The sequence below is a fragment of the Gracilinanus agilis genome, chromosome 1 (genome assembly GCF_016433145.1).
Source record: "Gracilinanus agilis isolate LMUSP501 chromosome 1, AgileGrace, whole genome shotgun sequence".
NCBI lineage: Eukaryota > Metazoa > Chordata > Mammalia > Didelphimorphia > Didelphidae > Gracilinanus > Gracilinanus agilis.
Window position 1 is genome coordinate 474122633 of NC_058130.1, and position 15531 is coordinate 474138163.

At 33.2% G+C, this 15531-nt stretch overlaps 1 protein-coding gene across 6 annotated transcripts in view; it reads left to right on the top strand.

Annotated features, from left to right (window-relative positions):
* RELCH (RAB11 binding and LisH domain, coiled-coil and HEAT repeat containing) overlaps positions 1-15531 on the top strand; it is a 145177-nt gene that overhangs the window by 70791 nt on the left and 58855 nt on the right. For all 6 annotated transcript variants that reach the window (XM_044665692.1, XM_044665701.1, XM_044665710.1 and 3 more), the window contains 5 exons: positions 3176-3288; positions 9399-9489; positions 12125-12196; positions 14169-14309; positions 14481-14645. In XM_044665692.1, coding sequence (XP_044521627.1) covers positions 3176-3288; positions 9399-9489; positions 12125-12196; positions 14169-14309; positions 14481-14645 — 582 coding nt within the window. The remainder of the gene's footprint in view (positions 1-3175; positions 3289-9398; positions 9490-12124; positions 12197-14168; positions 14310-14480; positions 14646-15531) is intronic.

Sequence of the window (15531 nt, forward strand, 5' to 3'; positions counted from 1 at the left end):
CAGGGGAGGGAGGGAGTGCTCCCATTGGGCTGCTGGGCAAAAGGACAAGTGATGACAGAAATGTCCTCAAGCACACATGGAGAAGGGGAGGGGAGCAGCCCCTTCCAAGCACACATGCCATAGGTTCGCCAACACAGACCTGGAATATATTTGACCACATTCTTAATATGTGGTTCTTTGGTGTCTTTAATCTTTTCTTCTGAATAAAATAATCTTACTTCAATGAATCTATCTTTTCAAATTTTCATTGGGTTTGTTTCTGTATTTAAGAAAAAACAAAACAGTATTGTCTTATACAAAAAGCAAGCTTTAAAAGAGTATTCATAAAAATACAAATATATTGTGTAGGTCTTGCTTTAAAGAAAAATTTGTAATAAATTCAAACATGTTGCTTTCAGAGATTTCTTTCATTTCTATGTTTGCTTATGAAATTCCTTCTTCACGTTTAAAAAAAAATGCTTCATTAACACTCTTTTTTTTGGGGGGGTAAGGGACATTTATATTTCAACCTTCTCCAAATTCCACCCTTCCAATAAAAAATAGAAAAACACAGTTCTTATAACTTGTAACCAAAAATCATTCTCAAAATAATTTTAAAATAAAATCTATACATTTCCTTATATATGTTTTAAAATATGTTTATGCACTGTGAGAATATCACTCCTCTGTTAAAAAGTGGGTAGCATCTTTTCAGTCTTCTGTAGACATAATCATTGCAAAAATAATCAGAGTTCTAAGATTAATGTATATTTCCCTTTCTACACTAATGTATTGTGTAAAATATTCTGTTTCTGCTTTATTTTACTCTGCATCGATTCATACAAGTCTTCCTATTTCCATGAAACAATTTAACTTGTAATTTCATACAGTATAATTATATTTTGTTACTTTCATATATCATAATTTTAGTCTTTTCCCAACTGATAAGCACTCTTGTTACTTAAAAAAAAAAAGCAGCTCAAATATGTTTGTACATAAATGTGTTTGTACATTTTTCCCTTTATCTGATCTCTTTGGAATTAGAGGCCTCTTATTGTTACAACTAGTTCAAAGAGTATCTGATTTAGTTTCTTTGGGGTACAGTACCATGTTGCTTTTTGTTAATTTTCAAAGCCAACTTCAGCCTATCACTACCTTTTCATTACTGCCCAATATTGCATATTAACTAATATTCACAACTACACATCTCTCTCTCTCTCTCTCTCTCTCTCTCTCTCTCTCTCTCTCTCTCTCTCTCTCTCTTTTTAAATCATTGAGACTCCCAAGACTCTTCTGCGGCACAGCCACAAATATTCATGAGAAGAAAATTCTCCTAGTGGCATCAGTGGCCGAAGAAATTTTACCCCATGAAATCATCTGAGGACAGACTCATACTTGCAAACCAAAGTTCTCCACCTTAATTTAGACAATTTCTCAGAATATGAATATTTCATTAAAAGTTTCCCAGATTTCACTTACAGAATTAGAATTTTATTCCATTCAAAAAATTAAGTAATAGCACCTTGTATCTAAATTCACCATGCAGCTTAAACTGGTTAAATTTAGTGAACTCTGCTTTCTAATGCCAAATTATTTTTCTAAGTTAATCCTTTATTCCTTTTGATCTCGATTACTTGTTGTTCATCTCAGACCTACTGTGGAGACTTAATGTGAAGATGAAAAACAGGAGAATGAATGGTTTCAATTCTTTTCACTTCTCACAGGTGAAACTTCTTTAGCTCTTCTAATCTCTATCTTTGCTCTGTGAAGTCCTTGTGTCTCCCCTGCAAATTAAAGATTTTTACCAGGTAGCCTAAAACCTTTGAATGGGTTCTAAAGATTTTAGAGTTCAAGTTGAGGGGCTTTAAGTCATGCCTTTCAATTCTCACCTCAGCTTCCTCGGCAATGAATATCATCATATTTTGAGGGAGAGTAAGGGTGGGCGCGGGAGGGAGACGTTTCTTCTGCAGCAAGCAACATTTCCATCCCTTCAGGATGTCATTCAGTTTTATGTAGTTTATCTTCTTTAGAGTTTATTCATTCTGAGAGGATGGAAAAGGATGTAACTTTTTTCTTATAACTTTATAATACCTGCATTAAAACATAGTAACTATGCATACCATGGACCATTTTTACTAAAGTTTCACCTATTTACCCCCTTTGAGATTTGTATTCTTAATTAGAGTTGAGGTACTAGTCTAAGATGAAGAATCCCTTTTAAAGACATATGACTTCATAATTCTCTTTTCAGTCAAAATTGAATTTGACTCTTACAGACATCAAGCCAACCTTAATTATATGGCATATTCTTCTAATGGGTATGGTAAAAATCTAGTCTGTTGCCTCTTCTATATCAATTGTGGATTTTGTTTTTTTAAGCTATTTAATGTTTACTACTTAAACAGTAGTATTTTTTAATTGAAAAATCATCTTTGGATTTTGACTCCACAGATTAGATGCCTACTTACAAAGTGCTTTAGGATTAATGGCCTTTTAGTGTTACAGCTAAGTCAAAGAATATCCAATTTAGTGACTTTGAGGTTATAGTACCAAATTGCTTTTTGTTAATTTTAGTTGCTAACTTCAGCCTATTTCTGTCTTTCCATTGATGCCCAATAAACTGCTTATTAACCAATGTTCACAACTTTCCGTCTGCCTTTTTAAAAAAAAAAATTGAGCCTCCCAATATTCTTTTGCATCATAGGCGCACACACACACACACACACACACACAAATTCAACATTGAAAGTAAAAGCCATTTTCTTCAGTTTGGTTATGTACTGTCCATGAAATAAAACTTATCAGAGATATCCATAGTATTATATTTGGCAAAGAAATATTATTTCAGGCACCATATGATATTTTAAACATTACCAAATTTTTACACTTTGTTTCTCTTTTTTACTATTTTCCCAAAGCCATCATTTAATTTGTCACTTACTATAACTTAGTATAAGAGACAGTGAACTTGGTAAGTCCTGGAAGCCTTAAGATTTTTTTAAAAAGTTATATCTTTCTAGTTCACCAGCCTCCTATAGACATATTTAAAGTTTACTATTTTACCTTTCAAGTAATCAAGTTTTTAAAGGTAATTCTAACCAATTATATAATTAGGTTTATTTCACTCTTCTACTTTATTTTAGAATATCTAAATAAACATCTTTACTTTGAATTTTTATTTTTTTCCATTTCTTAGGAATTGATTCCACTGATATTGTGTACAGCTTGTCTACATCCTGAACCCAAAGAGAGAGATCAGCTTCTCCATATACTTTTTAATTTGATCAAGCGGCCAGATGATGAACAAAGGTAATTAATGTTTATGACTGTTTTCATCTTAGCAGATACAGTTAATAAAATTGATTTTCTTCATTTGATTTATTTAACGTTAGGATTTAAGTTTTTAACTTAGTGAATGACATGGATTTCTTTTCCTTTTTAAAAAAAATTACTATCATGGGGATTTCCAGTGTCCATGATTTCCCTCTTTTATAGTTTATAAAATTTAAGTTTATTTATCCACACTAATCTTATAGTTTCCTTTTTATTAAAAGTAAATAGAAATTAGTATAAGCTGAAGTTTAAGAAACTGAATCAGAAAATTTGTCAGACAGGTAAAGAATAAAATTTTTTTAAATACCTACACAAAACCCCAAAGAGATAATAAGGAAAAATACTTGTACAAAAATATTTATAGCCACACTCTTTGGGGTGGCAAAAAGTTGGAAAATGGAGGGTTGTCTCTTGATTGGAGAATGGCTAAACAAATTCTAGTATATGATAGTGAGGGAATACTATTGTGCTCAAAGAAATAATTATCTGGAGGATTTCTATGTGAACTGGGAGAACCTCAGTGAACTGATGCATAGCGAAATGAGCAGAACCAAGGGAACACTATACACAGACAGTAAAACATTGTGGAGCAATCCAATGTAATGGACTTTACTACTAGTAGCAATGCAATAAGCCAGAACACTCCTGAAAGACTTATAGGAAAGAATGCTAACGACTTTGAGAGAAGGAACTATGGGAGTCGAAATGCAAAAGAAAAACATGACATCACTTATCCCGTGTGTATATGGGTATGTGATTCAGGGTTTTGGCTTTAAAAGATTGCTCTATTACAAAAATGAATAGTATAGAAATAGGTATCAAGTGATAACATTTATACAACCCAGTGGAATTGCTTGTTGGCTCTGCAGGTTGGGGTGAGGGGAAGAAGGGAGGGAAAGAAAATGAATCATGTAAACATGGAAAAATATTTTAAAATTAAAATTTTTAAATTAAATAAAATAATCAGGGTAGGAAATCAATAAATAAATACTTACACAAAGATTAGAGTTCAGACCTATATTCCTTGATTAAATTATAACACCATTAATATTTAAAATAGTGAAAATGGACACTCCTTACTCTGCTGAAAGTATTGATGCCATAATGGGTATTACCTGACAAAAATAGAAATAAAAAACTTGATCTGTCTTCAGTTTGAATAATTATATAAGAATAATTCATTATCAAATCAATGATACTTACTTTTGAGAGATTTCTTTATTATTTTAAAATAAAAAATGTTTTTCTCTTCCCTTTTCTATCCTACAATTTAAAAATACATCACGTATTGCATATATGGTGATACTAGATGTATATTATTATGCACATGTAATGATACATATAAATATAGAGGGCAGCCGAGTGATGCAGTGGGTAGGGTGCTGGGCCTGGAGTCAGGGAGACTCATTGCCCTGAGTTCAGCAAGTCATTCAATCCTGTTTATTTCATTTTCCTCATCTGTAAAATGAGCTGGAATGACAAAAAACTCCAGTATCATTGCCAAGAAAACCCCCCAAACAAGGTCACAGAAAGTTAGGTATGACTGAAAAACACCTACACAAATATATATATGAAATGTATGCTTGGAAAGTGTGACTTTTGCAACCCTATCTCTAATTTATTTAAGAAATAGATCATTAACCAGTTTTTACAAGAACTTGATGTTTACTTAAATTATATCCCTATATCTTAATTTTCTTAATCTATGTCTTAGTGACTCTCAGTTAAAATAAGCTACTTCCTTCTTTCTATCATGAAAACTGGAGGCACTTAAGACCAACTGATAAATGAAATAGGTGAAAAAACTGTCGTTTTCAAATTCCAAAGACTTCATTCATTCTTTTAGTTTGGGATATTGTTGTTTAGTCATTTCAGTCACATCTAACTCTTAATAACCTCATTTGGAGGTTTTCTTGGCAAAGATTCTAGAGTGATTTGCCATTTCCTTCTCCAGCTCATTTTATGGATAAGGAAATTGAAATAAATAGGGTTGAATGACTTGCCCAGGCTCACACAACTAGAGTGTCTAAGGCCAGATTTTAACTCAGGAAGATGACTCTTCCTGATCCCATACCTGATACTCTTATCTACTGTAACATCTAGTTGCCCCATTTAATTTATGAAAAATGGTTTATTAAGTAAAGAGATTGTGAATCTCAAAATTTATCTTTTCTTTGTAGTTGTACTGAATAATATCTTTGTTTTGTCTTCTAAAGACTTCTATTTTAAATATATTTTCTGTCAGCACCAACAGTTTAGATTCTTTAACTGTTTCCAAGGATTAAAATGGTTTACTTGTCTGATCCTGGAATTTAGGAAAGAAGTGCTGACTTCCTTGCTTTGTGCAGAGTTTAATCATCACTGCCATCTCGTAAGGTTCTGAAATCATTACAAATCAAACAGGAAGAAAGAAAATTACCTTGGTAGCAATAATCATACTGAAAATAATGAAAAGGATGTTTTTTGCATCCAGTTAGATCTTATTTTCTAGAGAGGATTTTGATTTGATTTTAACATTGCAAGGTAGCATACATTATTACTCATCAGTTAGGCAAATTAGAAATACCATTTGTGATATTTGCCATCCTAGAAATCAGTTGGCTTTACATAACACACCTCCCAATGAATGGCTAGCTAGTATTTTTATAGACCTTTGTAGCTCTTTTCTTAGTACTAATTCATGTATTTCTACATTTAAATATACCTTTGTTCACAAAAATAAATTTTTACAAAAATTACAAACATTCACTCCTTTCAATTAAACAAATATTTATTAAGTGCCTCTTAAATGTATTTCATTGTGCTATGGAGTAATGATCCAACAATAAAAACAATAGACTCTTCTTTCAAGGGACTTAAGGGCCATACCTTCCATAGGGGGAGAAAACAGTGATGTGGCTTGAACTAGTACAGAGTACATCCTTTTGCTTCTAAGCAAGTAAGACCATAGCTACCAAGGTAGTGTCTTTATACAGATCATTGTAAGCCACAAGAGAGATATCAAGTTTATTTTTTTTAAAACCCTTATCTTCCGTCTTGTAGTCAATACTGTGTATTGGCTCCAAGGCATAAGAGTTGTCAGGGCTAGGTAATGGGGGTCAAGTGACTTGCCCGGGTCACACAGCTAGGAAGTGTCTGAGGCCAGATTTGAACCTAGGACCTCCTGTCTCTAGGCCTGGCTCTCAATCCACTGAGCTACCCAGCTGCCCCCACATATCAAGTTTAGATTAGAGGTGGTTGCTAACTTCTATGTGTCTTTTAGGGGGAGATAAGATACACAAATAACAATAATCTACATGTAAGATTTGCCAGATAGATAGCACAGTGGATAGAGTGCCAACCCTGAAATTAGGAAGACTCCTGCATTCAAATCTGGCCTTGAGTCTTTACTAGCTGTATGACATTGGCCAAATCATTTATCCCCATTTGCCTCAGTTTCTTCATCTATAAAATGAACTGGAGAAGGAAATAGTAACTGGTCCAGTATCTTTGCCTAGAAAACTCCAAATGGGGACATGAAGAGTTGATCATGACTGAACAACAGCATGACATTGTCTTATGCAACATAATCCAGTATCCTGTAATAGGTTTTAAGAGACTTTTTATTTAGAGCATTTAGTCCTATTCTGATGCCTTATGAGATAAGAGTGACCCTGAAGTGTAAGATCTAGCAGATTAAATTAGAAAAGAAGAAAGGATATTTTCCTAGATGACATGTTATCCAACAGCCAGGCCATTCATGTTCAAAAACCTTAGACAAAATTGGTTGCCAATTGGCTCTTTTTATATCCTTTATAGTGACTTTCAAAGCTTGTCTATAAAAGCCTGGAGGGATTATGATTGTCAGTGGAAAGAATGTTCGTGCTAATGAAATTTTAAATCTTTTCAAGTATTGACATATGAAATCCTTTCCTCACTTATCTCAGGTTTCAGTTTTTTCTTCAACATATTTGTTCCAGTTTAAAGAGATGGAGAAAATGGAGAAATGATATAAATATGGCAGAGAAAATAGAAGCAAAATAAAGTTGATTAGGTGGTTCTGCTTTCTATTGCCTGTTCACTTTATTTCTTTGTAATAACCTTATCCCTTCCTTTTTCTTGCTCTCACTAGAGAAACACCATTTTCTCACCTAACTTTTTTACAAACTTCAGCACATTTCAGTCTTATTTGTTTAATTTTAAATGAGGATACTAAGCCCAAGGGGATAAGTGATTTGCTTAAGATATACATTTATGCGTGTGTGTGTGTGTGTGTGTGTGTATGTGTGTGTGTGTGTGATCAGACATGAGAAAAATTTTAGCACAACTTTAAAAATCTCTTGGTTTTAAAATTTTACTCTGTGGCCTATTATGATATAGGAATAACCCTATATTCTTAAAAGTTTTGTGAACTCTGGAAGTTTCTACTGGGAATTCTTCAGGTATATTATCAACAACAAATTGGCCTCTGTATGAAAACCAATTAAGAACAATGAACTAAGAGGCTAATTAAAAATGAGGCTCATTTCTAGTAAATAGTCCATGGCAATCCATTAAACAACAGGAAAAAAAATTAAATAGTTCTTGCTCCTGTTCAGCCAATTTCTACTTTAATAGTAAAAGTAGTGAGTGGCAAAGAAAGAAGCACCAGGTGCTAAAAATCTTTCTTTGGGGATTGTTAATAAAAGTTAACTATTGCCACTGTAAATGTAAGACCTTCCTGTCAGTGCTTCCTCTTAACTGGACACTCTGCCCCCATCTCAGTGCTTGCCAGGGAGAAGAACCCTGAATCCTTAATCCATTCTGACCTCTGAACCCACTCCCCCCACCCCCAATTTCCAATAGTAGATAAAATCATTTGACACAGATACCTTAATTTATCCTAAGTATTTCTGGGCCTTTTCTTCAGCTCTGTGATTGAGCCTTCCCTCATTTGTTGTCTTCCCCAATGAGAGGACGAGCTTCTTGAGACCCATGACTACCTTCTTCTTTCTTAGCACTTAGCAGAATGCTTGGCATATCATGAGTGCTTAATGAATACTTTTTCTTCATCTATTTTTATCCAGTGGCCAATTAATTTACCTTATGTTGGAATTACCTAAAAATCAGTATTGATGATGTCACCATAAGAAACTTAAAATGACAAGAGATTGCAGCTAAACAAAGGATATCTCATAGATTATCCTTGGCAAAGCAAACAAAGGAATGCTACAAGTTGTTCAATTGTGTTCCTAAAGGCATCAAATTTCATCATTTCTTGGTCATTTTATGTTATGTTCAAGATGAGTGTGAGCAAAAAACTGCCATAAATATAATTGTGTCATAGGTATTGCGCAAGATCAAGAAATAGAAAAATTAGATATAAAATTCATCTCTTTGAAAGCAAATCAGTATATACTTTGATTCCCAATGACTTCATTATGAGGTTATATAGTAAAGCATACATTAGAAAATATATAGCCCCTGAGACTTCCTACCTCTGTTACCCTGGGCAAGTCACTTAACTCGAATTGCCTAGCCCTTGCTTCTCTTCTGTTCTAGAATTGATTCTTAGGCAGAAGGTATGGGTTTAAAAAAAATGAAAATATGATTCAAGAGACATGGCTAAGTAGACATGAAGGAAGCCAGGAGAGGAAAATAAGAAAAAAGAATTCTATGCATGGTGGACAATTGGTGAAAATATCTGGATTAGGGAGATGGAGTTAAAAAGGGGCAAGTGAAACTAAATGACAGGGTATATGAAGTTAAGTAAGGTATAAGAAGGCAAACAAGGATCCAAATAATGAAAGATTTTAAAAGTCCAAAAGAAGATTTTATATTTGGTCTTAGGAGTGTTAAGGAACCCCCATAGTTTATTAAAGAGGGGAGTGACATGGCCAGATCTGTACCTTAAGAGGATTATTTTGACTATTAAATGCAAGATGGGTTAGAATGAGGAAAGACCTGACAGGCTCACTACTTCATAAGGCTGCCTATTCCATTATTAGACTTTCTTATGTTGAAATAAAATTGGTCTTTTCATAATTTTCATCTTTCTGTTCTTGTTCTGCCTAATGGAACCAACATAGCATTTCATATATTTCCATCTATTAATTTTGTATTTTCAGACAAATGATACTGACTGGTTGTGTAGCATTTGCACGTCATGTAGGACCAACACGTGTAGAAGCTGAGCTTTTGCCACAATGCTGGGAACAGGTAATTACCTATGTTGGGTTTTTATTTATTATTTTATTTCTTTACCTTTATGAGGTCTAGTAATCATATGCCTTTTTAGCACAGAATAATATTTTTAATGCTTTTCACGACAAGCCAACTGTCCTGAATTCTTGTCCTTACAAGTTTTTTTATAAGATATACTGATATATGTTAGACACTAAAAATAGTTTTAATATAATTAGGAGATTTACAGTTGTAAAATTATATTGATTTTCTTATATCCTGAGCAATATTGTGATGCAGAATATAGACAAGACTGCCATACCTCATAGCTATATGAATAAAAATAGAAAAATGGAGTAAATTATAAATAAGTCTTATGTAGAATTTTATGGTATTTATAATCATCTTTTCTTGCCAATTTTGAAGTATTATATTTTAGTCCCAAAGTGAAATCTGATATTTAATATATCTAGTAAAACTCAAACATATAACATTTTTAGCCTTGATGTCTATATTATAAGATTATGATATAGCTGATTTCTTCATGGTGATGTTTAGTTCTTACCACATCCACCTGTTTTCAAAGAAAATTTAGCTTTGTATTTTTTAAATTAACATTAAACTCTCCAAAGCCAAAGAAGAAACTGTTTGAATCTCATTGCAGATCAAAGTACATCCTCTTTCACTTTATTTCCCTCATGAGTTTTTTATTGTATTTGTGATAAGTATCTTCTGTCATAGCATGGGGGTATGGAGATATGTATATGTATTGCATGAAGGCATTAGCATAACCAAAACAGACCATTCACCCTTGAGGAGTTGGGGAGAAAGAATCTGAATTGCAAAGTGTCAGAAAACAATTGTAAAAAAATGTTTCTATATGTAATTTTAAAAAGAAAAAGATATAAAATTAATCATCAAGTAGTCAAATAATTCTATAAAATACCAAGTATTTTTCTCATTTCAAAATCATTCATATTAACACAGTAGATTCAAATTAATTGACAATCAGCTGAAAAAATATGCGTTTGCTTTTTTCCCTTTCCAAATCCATAAGAGGTTCTTCCAGCTTTGACTTTTTTCTCTTTTGTAGATAAATAGGTAAGTAAATAAATACATAGAGTAATTATGGACACAATTCTGGTTTTGCTGATCTTTACATCATTTTCTTTCAAGTTTAAAGAAAACATGATTTATAGGAGTGAGGCTTTTCTGTAATCTAAAAGCCATTGGCCTCTTTCATTATTCACCCTATGTTGACCTTTATATTTAAGTCATCAAATGTCATATTGATGTTGACTGGAGGATTGTGTTGAGTTCTTGGTTGAATTTCTTTACTCTCGTCTTCTGCAGCAGATATATTAGACTATAAACTTCAATTATATTCATACATCTTTTTACTTAGGTTCATCTACAAGACAAGATAAAACAATTATCACTTGAAATTATCTTTCTTATTACCTTTCAGGCATATGGTAAAAATGCATGCTTTTAACTCTTTATTTATTTCCAAAGAGAACCTATCTCTCCATTTAACCAGGGGAAGAAAGGGGTATAGAATATGAAATTTGAAATGATTGATTGCTTTTAGTAATATGCAGATTTATTAGACAAAGATCTAACATTGAGAGTATTAAAGCTAAATTAATTTTTATAAATTTATAAAATCAGTATAAAAACTGATCCTTAATAATCTTTTTTTTTTTTATTCTTGACAAAAGCCAAAAAGCAACTACACAATACCAAGGGACATTTCATAGTTTTCTTAGTGTTATGAGTTTCTAAGGCCAAAAAAATTTTCACCTCTCAATAAATAGGTAACGAACCTTTCCATATTTAATTAGTCTGGTCTTTGAATAGCAGGATCTTTCTGATCCTGATATATTATTCTCAATAAAAACAAAAAATTTCTAAACAAACAACCCCAACATCCTCGAAATTTCCTATAATATTAAGTAACAGCACTTTCTTTTCAAGGACAATACTACATTTCTCTCTTTACGAAGATAGCTGTAGGAGTGAATAAATTCTACTTGCATTCCAATTTTGCTGAAACTCCTTAATCTCCAATTTAGTTCTTAAATCTCATGACCCTGTGAAATGTCATCATAATTTTTTCTTGGAGTAAGTCTTTTGCCTACAATTTAAAAAAATAGTTCTTTTTCCCTAGGCCTACTCTTAGGTTCATAATCCAGCAGTGGGAAAGTTTTAACCCACTCAAGAGTGAAGAATACAAATTTCAAGCAGAATCAATTTTTAAAAATAACCAACCGGGGCAGCTGGGTAGCTGGATTGAGAGCCAGGCCTAGAGACGGGAGGTCCTAGGTTCAAATCCAGCCTCAGACACTTCCCAGCTGTGTGACCCTGGGCAAGTCACTTGACCCGCATTGCCTACCCTTACCACTCTTCCACCTATAAGTCAATACACAGAAGTTAAGGGTTTAAAATAAAAAAAAAAATTAAAAAAAAATAACCAACCAACAAAAGAAGTTCAGTTGCCTGTTGAAGTTAAAATTAAGCTTATGTGTGTGTGTACATATATAATGTGTATACATGTATAAATATATATATATATATACATATATATATCTTCACTAACACATATCTAAAATACTTTCAGTAAAGGTTAATCTAAATTCATTGTTTCTTTCCTTGCATTTTATTTCTTTAGATTAATCACAAATACCCAGAGAGACGACTTCTGGTGGCTGAGTCCTGTGGCGCCCTAGCACCTTACCTTCCTGTAAGAATTTTTATCTTTCATAATAAACTTCTAGGCTTGGGTAATTTGGAAAGCTCCATTTTGATATTGCCATAAACCAATGATTTGCAAGTATTTTTAACATAATTTCTTGTGAGTTCTGATCCTCGCTCCTTAAGGGCTCGCTGCTTTAGTCTTCTATTTGAAGGAAATAAGTGTGGCTGTAGAAATAATTGCTTTCCAGCCCCTAAGTGGAATTGGGGCTGCAGAGGTGTTATTGTGGCAAACTTATTTAAATATCATTATGGTGTAGAAACTTAGATTAAACTGTAGTGAAGTTCCCACATAAAAGTATACAAATTACATTTGCTCCATATTGAAATAAAAATAATTCCTTTGTTTTTATTCAAGAGGAAGCATTTCTGATAACTAAATATTCTTCTGATGCTCCAAATTTTGTATAATTCTACCTAGGTATTTTATTTGTACAAAACTCTTTAAATGATTAGACCAGGATTTCCAAGATGTCATTCATAGACTTCATTAGATAACCAAATAGATCCCTGATCTAATGAGTTTCTCTTGCCTCTCACTAAATCATGGTATGTTTCTAAAGAAGTTCACTTTTCTCTTCCTCCTTTGATCATAAAATGATGTTAACCAGGTTTAGCAAAAAATAGAGACAGAACTAAAACTGAGTTCAAATTCAAACATTTTATTAACTGTCCAAAATAATGAGAGGCAAATAGAGAAAATGGGTATAATGGGTAGAGAAGCTTTCCTTTAAGACAGGAAGATCTCCATTCAAATTTTACCCCTGAAAAATGTTAACTTTGTGACCTTGGACAAGTCATGTTTATTCAAAATATCTCTATACACAACATTATTTTTTTAAGTTTTATTTTAAAATAGTGGCTGTTACAAGATATTTCAAGATTATTAGAATCAGTATCTGGTAAGGAAAAAAACCAAAAACTAGAGTATCAAAGAGTAATGTTCTGATTTCTGACTGCCAGAACTAAACACTTGCCATGCTCTGGTAAGAAAATCTTAGCATTTACACTCATTCTTCATCATGTCTTTATTTGCTTAGGGGGTGGGAGAGGTTATAGGGGATAATGTGGGGCATGATTTCATTAATATAAGAAATTCTCAATAAGGAATTCCCTCTCCGCTGAAACTTAATCCTTTTTCAAAAAATTTAACTTTATTTTTTCAATTTAACAAAAATATGCTTTCTCTCTTCCCTCTGCATCCCACTGAGGAAAAAAGGAAAAAATAAAATCTCATGAACAAATTTACAGAGTCAAGCAAAACGACTTCCTGCACCATCTATGTCCAAAAATAAGTGTTATTCTGAACCCCTGGGTACATTAACCTCTGCTCAGGAGGTGGACCTCATGGGTTCTGCTGTTTCAGAGTGCAGCTTAGAGTCTTCAAGAATTGCCAGGGTCCTATAGCCCATATACTTTCAAAATAAAACTTGAATTTAGGGCCTTCCTCACTCCCAAGTCAGCTGTCTCTCTGGTTGGCCATGCCATAGTTGTTTCTCCTGGTTATATTTTTAAATCATTGCTTTATCTTCTACTTTGTCAGAAACAAGAGGAGAACCTTTATAATTTCCTGATAATTTACAAACCTAAGACAACAGAGATTTTCCTGCAGGCAATTTTTTCCATGGTAGCAGGATAATATTCACATTAAAATATGTTACTTTGTCTCTGACATATTAATAGTAACAGGGTCATTAAGCTACTGTTGCCCATTGACATAAAACATTACTTTTCCTTCCTTCTGCTACCTTTGTCCTCCATTATATCACAGTAATCCTGGAAAATTAAGAAAACAGTCCACCTACTATATCACACTTAGAAAATGCTGTCATTATGCAAAAATAGTGGTTGTATTTTTTAGGAATGGTGCATTCAAGGCAGAATATAACACTTCAGCCATGTTTCAGTGTGTACAATTGGGCATTGATATCAAAAATATATTTTGTTTTTTTTACTTTTAGAAAGAGATCCGAAGCTCCCTGGTTCTCTCCATGTTACAACAAATGCTAATGGAAGATAAAGCAGATTTGGTACGAGAAGCTGTCATTAAAAGCCTTGGTATTATTATGGGATACATTGATGATTCAGACAAATATCAACAGGTATACTTTCAAGTTGAAAATTACTTTTTTTGTCATCATAAAAGGCTTTTCCAAACCTCAGATAAAGAATCTGTGGAACGTTTTGATTTCATCTTTCTTCTTTATCAATATGATATATTTTTATTTTATTTTTCCTCTTAATCAAACTTTATTCCCATATGCTTTTTATAGGGTTTTGAACTTCTGCTCTCAGCCTTGGGTGACCCCTCAGAAAGGGTCGTTAGTGCAACACATCAAGTATTTTTACCTGCCTATGCTGCTTGGACAACAGAGCTTGGAAATTTGCAGTCTCACCTTATTCCTACACTGCTAAGTAAGATTGAAAAACTTCTCAGGGTAGGTGATTTCACTGATTTCCTTTTTATGGAAACTGAATAATGCAGTAAAAAACATGTAGAAGAATGGACTGTATCAATTAGACATTCAAAATAAACTGTAACTTAAGTGCCAATTAAAATTCTGACTTTGGACCTAGAGAGATACCTTAGGGAAAAATTGCTCCATAGATGTGAGTAGACGAGTGATGGGCAAACTACAGCCCGCAGGCCAGGTGCAGCCCCCTGAAATGTTCTACCCCACTGGGCGACATTATTCCTAATTTGACAAATACAATGAGTAGGATACAATACAATGAAATTTTGAAAGAGTTGCCTTAGAAACAGACTGACAGATGAGCATTTCCTTTTCTTTGGCCCCCTCTTTAAAAAGTTTGCCCATCACTGAAGTAGACTATTCTTGGATTAAGTTCTCCTCTTGGGCAGCAACCATCTGCATCTAGCAAAAATATACTTTCAACTGTCTTTGGTGAACTGATTGACCCACACTTCTTCCCAGCTCTTTATCTGTTCAGTTCCCAGTAATTTCTGTATCACTTCAACGTAGCTACCCTTGGATTCTGTTATGAGAATGGAAGGTTATATACTTGGACATCGTGAAATGACTGGTTTCCAAAGCCATCTAGTTGAAAAGTTTAAAAATACTACTTTCTAATTCAGTAGATTAATATTTTAATGCAGTATTTTATTACCTCATTTTAAAAACTTCATTTTTCTTTCATTTCACATAAAATCAAAACTAAAAATTAGTTGGTAGTAATTTCTGGTCCATTTTTTAAACCAAAATCTCTAGGATACCTTCCCAAACCTGACATAATGAACTCCTTCAAATTAAAATGGTTTTGTTTGTATTAGCCCATTTTCTTTATAGGTTAGAGGTCGAGCTG